This window comes from Atractosteus spatula, chromosome 12 (assembly GCF_055471065.1).
Source record: "Atractosteus spatula isolate fAtrSpa1 chromosome 12, fAtrSpa1.hap1, whole genome shotgun sequence".
NCBI lineage: Eukaryota > Metazoa > Chordata > Actinopteri > Semionotiformes > Lepisosteidae > Atractosteus > Atractosteus spatula.
The window spans coordinates 41,619,632-41,632,543 of NC_142717.1; the positions used below are offsets into that span (position 1 = coordinate 41,619,632).

The 12,912-nt window shown below is 39.8% G+C and overlaps 1 protein-coding gene across 3 annotated transcripts in view; it reads left to right on the forward strand.

Moving 5' to 3' along the window:
• The window catches only part of cdk14 (cyclin dependent kinase 14), a 185,133-nt gene that overhangs the window by 43,371 nt on the left and 128,850 nt on the right, over positions 1-12,912 (forward strand). For 2 of the 3 annotated variants that reach the window (XM_088929677.1, XM_088929678.1), the window contains one exon: positions 5,315-5,560. In XM_088929677.1, coding sequence (XP_088785803.1) covers positions 5,315-5,560 — 246 coding nt within the window. The remainder of the gene's footprint in view (positions 1-5,314; positions 5,561-12,912) is intronic. The other variant, XM_088929679.1, reaches the window with a different exon arrangement.

A 12,912-nucleotide genomic window follows, 5' to 3' on the forward strand; every position in this document is an offset into this window, starting at 1 on the left:
TGACTTTGCCAACCAGGGCTCTTGAAATAATCGGTTTCGCTTTATTTAGCAATTTTGCAGAGTCCCTGAGCCAAGCAACAGTTTCTAATCCACTTGTGTTGAGGGTGTGTTGTCCTCCAGTCCTCCAGTCTTCAGTTTTAGTGATCCGGTGGGATGATCCTGAAGATCGTTAAATCTGTGTTGCAGGGGAAAGACCCCTACTTTCACACAGAGGAGCGATACTGGCTTGAGACATGACAGAGCACCAAACTTCAGAGCCCAGTAGGCTTCCTCAAACCCTCTTCCCATTTTGTCTTAAAGCACTGAAAAGAGACACTTTACCACTGTCCATTCTTTCCGAGAGGACAATGGTAATAATGTAGGCTTTGTCTTGGGAATGAGAGCTATTTTTGTTTTGGCTACTGGCCCTGTCTTTTTTCCCTCAAACCCAGTCGCGGCTAGGTACACAAAGTGCTTTAGAACTCAGAGCTGCATTTGATGCCTGGTCTGTGGGGCTTTAAAAACCTGTGCTGCCTTATGCAGGAGAAAGATGCCATTTACATATGCCTTTCAAGTTTTCTATATGGTTGTCGTCCATGACAGAGCACACTTTCTTCTCTGCTTGGCATGCTCATTGCTTTATTAAGTTAAATTTAAAACGCAAATCTAGGACAGCTCTCTGCATCAAGAGTTACTTAAACGTTTTATTTATTGTTGCTTGCTAGACATAATTGTGAAACCATCTGCTCTTTGCAGGTGTTGAGTGCTGCACCCACACAGTATCAGGGATTTACAGTGAAATGTTTTGGGGGTACGTTGCTGCTGTAAGAGGTTTTGGAGGACCAGTAGGTGTCACTCTTCAGTCTGGACCAGCAGTTCAAACCACTGCCCCCAGCGTGATGACTAGGGCAACTGTGCTGTTGGAGGTGTCATTTTTTGGAGGAGATGTTAAACGAGGTCTGGACTACCTGGTCAAGATCCCACAGCTATTTATAAGAGTAGACGTTTAAGTCTGATTTTCTGGCTGAATTTCACTTTATCCTTGCTACATTTTTACCCATAATTTGATTGGTAAAACTGTTTCTCACTTCTCCACTGGGTGTGCTGTGTATTGGGGCTGTTGGCATGGATTGACTGCCACCTATCTATATCCCAGGTGGGGACTCCAGATGGGGATGATAAGATAAGGTCACTTTATTGGCCATATACAATTTCTTGCATTAGGAATTTGTCTTTTCACATACCCCAGCTTGCTCTCCATGAGACACACAGACAGGGAGAGAAGCTTGGGGTCAGAGTGCAGGGTCAGCCATGTTTATGGTGCCCCTGGAGCAGTTGGGGTTAAGGGTCTTGCTCAGGGGCCAAGACTCCTCTGCTGGCCGCGGGATTTGAACCGGTGTGGGTCTTCTCCTATAAGCAGAGTGCTTTGGAAGCCTTTGTAATGAAAAGAACAAAAATAAATGCATGCAGTTTAATTACAACAAATGTAACAGTGTTCACAGACCTCTCCAGATAACGTGTTCAGATCTGTTTGGAAGGTTATAGGCTGTGCTGAAGCCTCGCGAATAAATACAGTAATTGACAGATATTTGCTGTGCATTATGTTTCCTAGACAAATGCTATTTTAAAAACTGGATTATTTTTCAAAATTACCTCGTACTGTAACCCTTCCCCTTAACTTAATTTCTACCAAGACACGTTGTCGTACATTTTGTAAATGGCCTTATTTATGCAAACTTTTCTGACCCCAAGATTACCATGCAGGGTAATTAATCTTGCAGTTCTAATGTGCTGTCATGATGTGGTGTTTTTACTTTTCTATATAGAACATGTATACAGTTTTTTTTCCAGTTGCTTTTGTGATGATATAGATACAGATTGCTGGTTGTGTAGAGCAGCCGCAGTGCACTGGTTGTGTCTGCACTTTCTACTACTTGCTTAAAGTGGAAAGGTATGAATGACTTGCGACTTGTGGTCTAGAGACTATTTAGTTATTTTCTGTATTCTATTGCATGCCATAGAAACGCTAGATAATAGGATTGTTTTCCAGCAGTTTTTTTTACCATGTGTAGTCTGAGGTTTTTCTTTCCTCTCCCCAGTTAATTACCTGTTGAGAACTCCGCTGTGTCACACCACCTGCTGATCAGCCTTGCCTGGTTAAAAATGGTAGTTGAAGCAGTAATTAAACAGCTCGCTTCTTTTGGGAACAGCCTTTCTTCCTGGACGGTCAAACTCTGCTTCTTTATCCTGACCCACTCCAGTGCATTGAACTACCACGATACTCATCGCAGGAAGAATGGCAGCTTTTAGTGCTGTTGGTTTTTAAAATAAATGTCACATAGTAAGAAGATCTGCCAGTTAGGAACGAGTTCAGCATTATATGTCTAAGTGATACCATTAATCTGCAGGAGGTACTGGGCCTGTCATGCCAGAAAGTTATGTGCATGTATGAATAACCCACTAGGTCTAATGGGCTCCTCTGTATTATACACTATTGATATGAGAGTGGAAAAGATACCTGACAGTGAAGAGATCTCTGCTTACCTGCCTAGGCTGCTTTGTGCCATACAGTATTTGAAAGGATCCTCAATAAAGCACTAAAGAAAGGAAGCAAGCTTTTGCAATTTATGCAAAGTGTCAACTTCATTGGTTTGAACAGAATTATCTTTTTTTTTTTCCTTTAAAGGGGCCTTAGCTTGGAATGAAAAATATGCATCCTGATTTGACTGAAGTTAGAAATCCCTGGGTGAATGTGGTGAGATAGTGTTTTTAAGGACTGCTATGTCAGTTTATGTTATGTATGAAATCTCCAGTGACCAAATAACAATGGACTGGAGTAGCAGTCTATAGAGACACATGTATGAATAATTTTTTTTTACTCTTGTGCATGGAGGAAAATAAAACTGTGACTAGAGAGTTATCCCTGATACCATGCCATTAAGTGAATCGGTAGTAATTTACACCAGTACCAAACCCCACTAAAGTTACTATTGATTTTAAAAGTGCTGCATTCTTTTGCTGTGTTATTACCTCTCCAACACTTGTACCTTTGTAATCAAAGCTTTTTAAATATTAGCTTGAGCTAATATGATTTCTCCATAGATAACTAGAAGCCTCAATGGTTGCTAATCATTGCTTTGCCTGTTGTAGCCCCTTATATAATAATAGTTTTGGTGCCTTTCTCTAACAAAAGGTACTTAAGTTCTTAAATTAATCAGTGTGATGAGGTTAAGTGGATGCTCTTTCATTTCATGCATTTGAAACTAAACTAAATACAAGCAGCAGATATGGGTTATAGCAGATAAGGATTTTTGCTATATACAGTATATTTTTATAGTTCCGTAAATGTAGTTTAGAGTTGCTAACAAATCCAGTGTGGCCACTGTTGTTAGAAATTGAGTTAGAAATTTAAGTCACATGTTTGTCAGTGTGTGTGAGTGAACATAACAAGGTAAGGAGACACAGTGCTGACTCAGACAAATTGCTATGTAAATTGCTGACTAAGAATTGCTATGTAAAGTACTGTACATTCTGGCCTTCATAGGACTCGTGCTTTTGGAGATTCAAAAGTATTGTGTTTCTCTTCAGTCAATTGATTACATAAAGTAAAGCAACCTCTTTATATCCAGTAGACATTATTACACATTGATACAAAATGGTAATGTACGTGATTTCATGATGGATTGTTTATCATTAAAAAATTGGAACACATCACCACAAGGAGGAAACAGACCCAAAAGGTTTGGCATTGTTTGTTGGGGATGGATGTAGTTGAATTTTGTTGCATAATGAAAATACCCCTTACTCCAAAGTATGGTATCTTGTGCTTTAGATGTTAGTTCATGGTTTTCTAGATTAAATGCCTGTGGTCATTTTTGTCTTCTGGTTTGTGTCCTGTTTACTGAAATTTAATTTATTATTTCCTTATTATTTACTCAAAAAGTAAAAAAAAAAAGGTCAAAATGGGAAAAAGAGCTACCTTTTTAAAAACAATACATAAAAAACTACTAAACCCAATATTTTAGTTGAAGTAGCATCTGTTTAATTGCATTACTGTGAATTATGTTTTCCAGTCTTTATAACATTACTCTTTCAGATTAGATTGTGATCTTTTTGACATTCAGAGTATCTAAGGTATTCATTCCTGAGATATGAAGTCAGACTGCAAAGCGATTCAGTACAATGCTTGGTGTCTTGTCTGTGAGGTTACTGTCAGTTTTGGCAGGGTTTTATGAATCATGCATTTTCCCTGTCAGGTGTTTTAGGTAAAAAGACATTGAATGAATAAGATATCATTCTTTATATTTGCATATAGGCAATCTTATCATACAGCAGAATGTTAGAGGTCCATGTTTGGTGTTAAGGTGAAAAAGAAATTTGCGAATGTCTTTCTTTCCCCACGGGTGGTTTCTGTTTGTAAACTGAAGTCAAACACTAACAGAAGAATAAACACCAAAAAATGTTGTGCATGCATTCAGTATACACATACATTTTTGAAAACCTTTGGTTTATGGTATGTTGAGTACTACTTTATTTCTAACAGAATTTCAATTTTTTACCACTTGTGAAGATATTAGACATACTGGCACATACAGTAAGAGTCAGGTGCCTCTGACAAACTGATAACAGCATTAGTATGCAGTTCCTGAATATTCCTTTTAACTAAGATAAGGACGACAGTTCCATATCAGTGCTTTGAAAAGCAATTGAGATAAATTAAAGATCTGTACGCTTAACTCATGAAAACGAACCGCCTGACTATGAACATGCAATTAAATTTTAATCAGAAACATTCTTCTCCGAAAGCAATGCAAGAAACCTAGTCCCTGTTATCTACCTGTTTGGAACAGTAAGGTGACTCAACCTGGATATATTGTGGTAATTAGAATTCCACTTCCACAGAAAGGGTAGGATTAACTTCTCTGCTGATTGAATGGTTACTAAATATTTAATCTTGGAAGGCAGTCCCAAGAACAAAACAAGCCCAGTTTGTGTTGGAAGTTGTTTATGGTTGTAGTTGTTACAATTGTCAGGGATAATTCAACAGAATGGAGTGACAGGTATGTGCTACTGTATAATTGCTGATTACAAATATTATTGCTACTTAAAACCAGGAAGTAGTTTTCATGATATGGTAACAGCTTATCCATTAAAGTGATATAAAATGTTTATTTTTGTAGGGGGAACTTAATTGAAGCTCTTTCCAGTGGTTTCTCGTGTTCATTTAGAAATATTCAAGAGACATAATACATATTCTGCCTGCACTGGCAATGAGCAAGTGTTTTCATATTTGAATATGCATTAAAATTCACTCTCTTGTGGTTTCTGTTGACAGATATGTGTCACAAAGATGTCTACACGAAACTGCCAGGGAATGGACTCAGTCATCAAACCCCTGGACACCATCCCTGAGGACAAGAAGGTCAGAGTTCAGAGGACACAGAGCAGCTTTGACCCCTTTGAGAAGCCAACGAACCAGGTTAAGAGGGTCCATTCTGAAAACAATGCCTGCATTAACTTTAAAGGCTCCTCAGCAGGAAAGGAATCTCCCAAACTCCGGCGGCATTCCAGTCCAAGCTCGGTGGGTGCTCCTGGTTATTTTCATTTAGCAAAGACTAAATCCAGCCACCTCAAGAATTTGTTTAGAGAGAAAATGGTCAACAAAGATGTTAAATTAAAACCTGCTGCAGTCCTCAAAACCTATTGGTATAATGTGTCACTCATGAATGCATCCTATAGATGCTATAGTATTTGAGAGAATTCTTGTGAGTGCTTATTTAACCATGAGTTCACGTATAAAGCTTTAACATCTCACCCCTGACTGCTATTTTTTTTGTCAGCGCAATTTTAACAAAGACTGGAAACAAACACTAAAAATAGTCATATTGGAAGTAATGCCCAGGTGTCATACTCAGTAACTCCAAATTCAAAAGGTGCAAGAGAGGTATTTCTACTGGAAAAAAAGAAGGCAGTCTATAACATTTCCCAGAAATGACACATCTAATTTAAGCTTTTACCATGTCAGTGTACTGTACCTTTTCAAGACCAGGTAAAATTACTTTCATGGAACAATAGTTTTATCTGTCTGTTTAATCATTGCATTAGTGATTGAATAAAATATTACAATTTTAAGTAGCAATGTATTTTCATACTTTGCTGCTTTGGTTTGTTATCAGATGTGATTAGTAGTTTGTAAATCATCACTGTCTATATCTAAAAGACATATGCTTAATGGTGTCTTTTTCATGCAAAGCCTGACAGGCTGACAGGATACTGTATATATATGTGAGAGAACAGATGTTTTTCATTGTTTTCATACAGCATGCTGCTTTTGAAACTGCCATAGGAAACTACTATTTTAATTTATATTGTTATCTTGTTTCAAATGTAGAATAGATTAAATAAAATACTTCGCTGAAAAAGGGCAGCTCAAGGAATAGTTAAGAATTAATAAAAAGATTACAGGAATAAGCTTGCTTTTATGTGGTTTGGGGAATTGTGCAATACTGCACTCTTTAATTACAGCATTGATAGTCTTGAAATCTGGATCACTTCACTACTTGTTCCTGAAAGAAAAAAAAACATAATTTAATTAAACAAATATAACTTCTTATGTTATCATGCTGTATATATTTGAGAGATGCCTGGACAAGGAGTAAACAAGAACTAATGTGATCAGTCTTTCTAATAACAGCAAAACAATTTACTAAAGAATAAAATGGTGTATCCAGCATATTTAAGGCAAAAACTATCCTGATGCGTTTTCTGAATTGCAAAATAGTTCTCCTATGATCTTCTTATTTTTTAAATTAAAACTTTAAACTAAACTTACTAAATTATTTTAACATCAACAATAATATTACTCTATACACTGTAAGAAGGATTCACATCCAGAACAATAGAATTGAAACTAGATCTTATGTAACCCTATGATGGTGTCCTATAGAACATCTTGTTGAAGTGAATTAATACTATTTTGAATGTCTTCACTTTAAAATAAAAATGATCATGTTTAGCATGTCAAAATGGGACTACACTGAAATGTGCTAATATTTATGTAGTATGTCATTTGTCTGCATTTTTTAATTCTCTTCCTTGTAACCGTCAGAAGACTCTGTGTTATTGTATGCATGGCGGTTTTTATTAAAAAAGGGCATTCACCAGGTTTCAAGCTCAGAAAAGGAAAATAGGCCTCCACCACTGTTTCCCTCCTTACTGTAACTGGCTGTACTGTACTTAATTGCACAGGGAAATTCACATTTTAAGAAGGAAAGCAGTGTCTGCAGTGCTGCTCTTCTTTCTTGTAATCCGAGCAATTCCAGTGCAGAAGCTCAGTAAATAATGCATTGGAAAGGCCTGACGACTTCTCTGGGCCTTCCCCTGTTGCACAAAAAACATTTGGACAGTCTGTGCTGTGCTTTAAGTGCAAGTTTGATTATGAAGGCGAATTGTTCAAATTGTGTTAGAAAATTGCATATTCTCAAGCTGATTCATGGCTATGAAAAATGCATGAGAACAAGAACGGCTTCGGCTCTCAAAGGAACAGGCAGCTCCGACTCGCATTTTTCCATTAAAGTTCACTTGGAGCAAATCAAACAGTAATTTAGAGAATTCAGACTTGCAGGTGGTTCTAGGTATGTTAATCACACAATCAGATTTTACATAGTTTCTAGCTGCTTGACCCTATAACTCCTGTATCTGCAATATTTCAGGATCAATATCATTTTCCATTTATTTCAGGCTAGACCCCAGTGTTAAACACCTATTCCGTATAAGTTAAAAGTGTATTGGTAATTCAAAATGACCTTGAGAGATATTTATAAAGTATGAATGTTAATACTTCTGGAGTCAATCAAAACGACAGCCCAGCCAGAACCAGAATGTGATGGCACCTTTCAGTGGAACAGACTCAAGAATAAATAAGGATATTAAGAAAAAATACCCCAAATAACGCATGGCATGCTAGTGGAGAAAGACATCTTGTGGCTTCTGTTCAAGATGTGTAGAGTTTGTGCGCCAGGTGTGTAAATACTGGTGTAGCTTTATGTAGTGTTTAGAAATCCTCTGTATTAATTGAAGAGGTTTTAGAGGAATATTTGTAATGCATGCAAAAAACGAACACTTTTTGGAACATTGCTAGAACGCAAACCTTGTTAAATGTCTTTCAGAACTGCAGGGGTCATTAGTTTTTTTTTTTTAGCATCCATGCACAATGCATTAAAGTTCTGACCAAATTAATCAACAGTTTTCCAGAAATAATTAATATGACAACAAAAACAATAGTATGCTTTATTTGTTAATAATAAGGGGTTACATTCTGAAAATCTCCATCTCCTATAGCGTGTTACTGTAAGAACATGAAACATGATACCTTTAACCATGAATTGCACTTGTTGACTCAAATATTTGAGGATTACATTAAATCTGTTTTCTTTATTTCATATTAGATTGCACTAACTGTAACATACTGTATGTACAGCAGAGTAGAATACAGTAATCCCTCATTATATGAACTTAATTCATTCCTCGAAAACAGCTCACAAGGTGAAAACCCATATAACAGAAATTAAATTCCCATTACTTTCTGTGTTATAATCTCTAATTTGTTCCAGAACTCAAAAATGTTTCCTTAAATGGCCAGGCATCTCCTTAACACAGCACATAAGTGTATTGAAGTTTGAAAACAATAACTTTTCTGGGTGATTATCTGAGTAACATGCTTAAAGTCATTAGCTAATGAATAAACAATAGGTAGGAAAACTAACACTCCTACTCTTTTACAGTACTATACTGTAGTTATATAATTACAGTTTTTAGCAAATGCATAAACATGCAGGAGGTGCTATCCTATACTGTATTCACTTAACTCACAATCCTTTATTATAAAATAGTTACAATATTCTTGGCATTGCTTTCTGAGAGTGTGAGGGTGATAATCTGCACTTTAAAAGAAGAAACAGGTGGGAATTATAAACACAAATGTGCATACCGAGGGAGAATTCTGTATATGTAGAATAATACAGAAAGCTAGAAATACAAATTTGTCATTACCATAATACAACAAGATGAACAGAATAATTTACCTCTCATTCTAAGGACAATCAAAAGTTTAAAAGTGTTACACTCTTTTGGTTTGTGGTCTTCAGCCCGAGTGTAAAAGTATTTCACTGTTATCATGTCTGATGAAGACTGATGGACTCAATGTACGACTTTCAAGTCGACAGACAGCGTCTGTTGATGACTTGCTGGTAAGGTCTTTCCGCAAAAAGCTTTTGCATTGTGGCAATTCACCGGTATTTTTGCCATTTCTGCAAACGTGCAAAATCTCAAATTGAGTAGACCCCAAGTGATAACATTGCATATCAAGAAAGTATTAAATCTGTCTAATGTGAATGTTTCTCACCACAGCCATACAGATTTCTATGCTGAATAAAATTTGACATTTAAATGAGGATTGCACATTCTGGGTACTGACAATCAGCTTTACAAATAAACAAGTAATAGGTTTATTCCATGCTGAAAAAAAGAAGAAAGAGAACACAACGTTTCGGCCGTGGAGCCTTCTTCAGGTGTGAGAGAGACAGGGCAGTAGGCAAAGGTAAAGTAGCGGGAGAACAAAGGTTGGGAGGGAGGAGGAGTGAGAGGCGGGAGCAGGGGACAGAAAGAGAGGCCAATCAAGAGGTGTGAAGTCAGAATGGGTGCAGAGAGGTGTGAAATGAAACTTCCAATGAATGGAGAAAATTTAAAAGAACATTAGTCTGTCGTTAAGGGAAGGGAGAAGGTGTGATCCTAGCTGCAGAATAATTTTAGTTTCGGTGGTCTTTCTGATGTATGAGTTTGGAAAACCGTCTTTGAGAACACAGACGGAGAGATTAGAGTGGTCGTGGCCGTCAGAGGTGAAATGAGAAACAATGGGCTTGGAGAGATCTTTAATCTTTACAGCCCTGACGTGTTCTCTGAAACGGTCTCCGAGTCTCCTTCCTGTTTCTCCAATGTAGATGGCTGGGCATTTACTGCAAGAGATACAGTAAACAAGGTTGCTGGAGGTACAAGATGCTGTCTGGGTGATCCGGAATTGTCCTGAGGGGCCTTGAATGAGTGTGGTGGTGGCTGTGTATTTGCAGGTGATACAGCGAGCTCTGTTGCAAGGGAAAGTGCCTGGTGTGGATGGTTGTTGAGGGCGGTCAAGGGAGCTGTGAACAAGGAGGTTACGCAGATTAGGTGGTCGGCGATATGAGATAATAGGGCGATCAGAAAAGAGGGCCCCAATGGAGGGATCATCCTGTAGGATGGAAAAGTTGTGGTTAATGGTCCTGGGGATAGGAAGTGTGTTAGGGTGGTAAGGAAGCACCAGAGGAATGCGGTTGTTACGGCGGGAGTTCCTGATCGGGTTGATGGTCCGGGGGGTGTTTTTGGCTCGGGCAAGGGCCCTGTCAATCACACTGCTGGGGTATCCTCTGTTGATGAAAAATGAGTACATTTCGAGGGCTTGGTTCTCGAAGTCGATGTCGTCGCTGCATAATCGTCGTAACCTAAGGAACTGTGAAAAAGGAAGAGAGTTTTTAGTGTGGTTGGGGTGAAATGAGCTGTACAGGAGGTAGCTGTGTGAATCCGTGGGTTTGTAATAAACTGAAGTGGACAGTCGGGGGTAGTTGATAGACAAGTGGATGTCTAGAAACGGAAGAGTAGTGGAAGATATGTTAATCGTATATTTGAGGGACGGGTGGAAGTTGGTGAAATGGTGCAGGAAGAACTCAAGCTGATCGTTGGAGCATGTGGCGGCACCGACGCAGTCATCAATATATCGTTTGTAGAGGTCAGGGACATAGCCAGTGTAGGAAGCGAAGAAGCGTTCTTCTACCCAGCCGACAAAAATGTTGGCATAGCTGGGTCCCATTCTGGTGCCCATGGCAACTCCACTGACCTGTTGGTAAAAAAGATTATTGAAAGAGAATGCGTTCAGTGTGAGGACCAATTCTGCAAGGCGTACCAGGGTGTGGGTGGGTGGATCAAGCACTGTGCGTTTGTCCAGCATGTGCTTGAGTGCTGTAAGGCCGTCATTATGGGGAATGACGGTGTACAGAGATGTGATGTCCATGGTAAAAATGTAGCATTCGGTACCCTGAAATTGGAAATCATTAAAAAGTTGGAGCGCGTGGTTGGTGTCTTTGATGTATGAGGGAAGACACCAACCACGCGCTCCAACTTTTTAATGATTTCCAATTTCAGGGTACCGAATGCTACATTTTTACCATGGACATCACATCTCTGTACACCGTCATTCCCCATAATGACGGCCTTACAGCACTCAAGCACATGCTGGACAAACGCACAGTGCTTGATCCACCCACCCACACCCTGGTACGCCTTGCAGAATTGGTCCTCACACTGAACGCATTCTCTTTCAATAATCTTTTTTACCAACAGGTCAGTGGAGTTGCCATGGGCACCAGAATGGGACCCAGCTATGCCAACATTTTTGTCGGCTGGGTAGAAGAACGCTTCTTCGCTTCCTACACTGGCTATGTCCCTGACCTCTACAAACGATATATTGATGACTGCGTCGGTGCCGCCACATGCTCCAACGATCAGCTTGAGTTCTTCCTGCACCATTTCACCAACTTCCACCCGTCCCTCAAATATACGATTAACATATCTTCCACTACTCTTCCGTTTCTAGACATCCACTTGTCTATCAACTACCCCCGACTGTCCACTTCAGTTTATTACAAACCCACGGATTCACACAGCTACCTCCTGTACAGCTCATTTCACCCCAACCACACTAAAAACTCTCTTCCTTTTTCACAGTTCCTTAGGTTACGACGATTATGCAGCGACGACATCGACTTCGAGAACCAAGCCCTCGAAATGTACTCATTTTTCATCAACAGAGGATACCCCAGCAGTGTGATTGACAGGGCCCTTGCCCGAGCCAAAAACACCCCCCGGACCATCAACCCGATCAGGAACTCCCGCCGTAACAACCGCATTCCTCTGGTGCTTCCTTACCACCCTAACACACTTCCTATCCCCAGGACCATTAACCACAACTTTTCCATCCTACAGGATGATCCCTCCATTGGGGCCCTCTTTTCTGATCGCCCTATTATCTCATATCGCCGACCACCTAATCTGCGTAACCTCCTTGTTCACAGCTCCCTTGACCGCCCTCAACAACCATCCACACCAGGCACTTTCCCTTGCAACAGAGCTCGCTGTATCACCTGCAAATACACAGCCACCACCACACTCATTCAAGGCCCCTCAGGACAATTCCGGATCACCCAGACAGCATCTTGTACCTCCAGCAACCTTGTTTACTGTATCTCTTGCAGTAAATGCCCAGCCATCTACATTGGAGAAACAGGAAGGAGACTCGGAGACCGTTTCAGAGAACACGTCAGGGCTGTAAAGATTAAAGATCTCTCCAAGCCCATTGTTTCTCATTTCACCTCTGACGGCCACGACCACTCTAATCTCTCCGTCTGTGTTCTCAAAGACGGTTTTCCAAACTCATACATCAGAAAGACCACCGAAACTAAAATTATTCTGCAGCTAGGATCACACCTTCTCCCTTCCCTTAACGACAGACTAATGTTCTTTTAAATTTTCTCCATTCATTGGAAGTTTCATTTCACACCTCTCTGCACCCATTCTGACTTCACACCTCTTGATTGGCCTCTCTTTCTGTCCCCTGCTCCCGCCTCTCACTCCTCCTCCCTCCCAACCTTTGTTCTCCCGCTACTTTACCTTTGCCTACTGCCCTGTCTCTCTCACACCTGAAGAAGGCTCCACGGCCGAAACGTTGTGTTCTCTTTCTTCTTTTTTTCAGCATGGAATAAACCTATTACTTGTTCCTTTGCAGCCTACGCATGCTGACGCAGCTACCCACCTAAGCTTTACAAATAGGCAGTGATGAAATCAAATTGT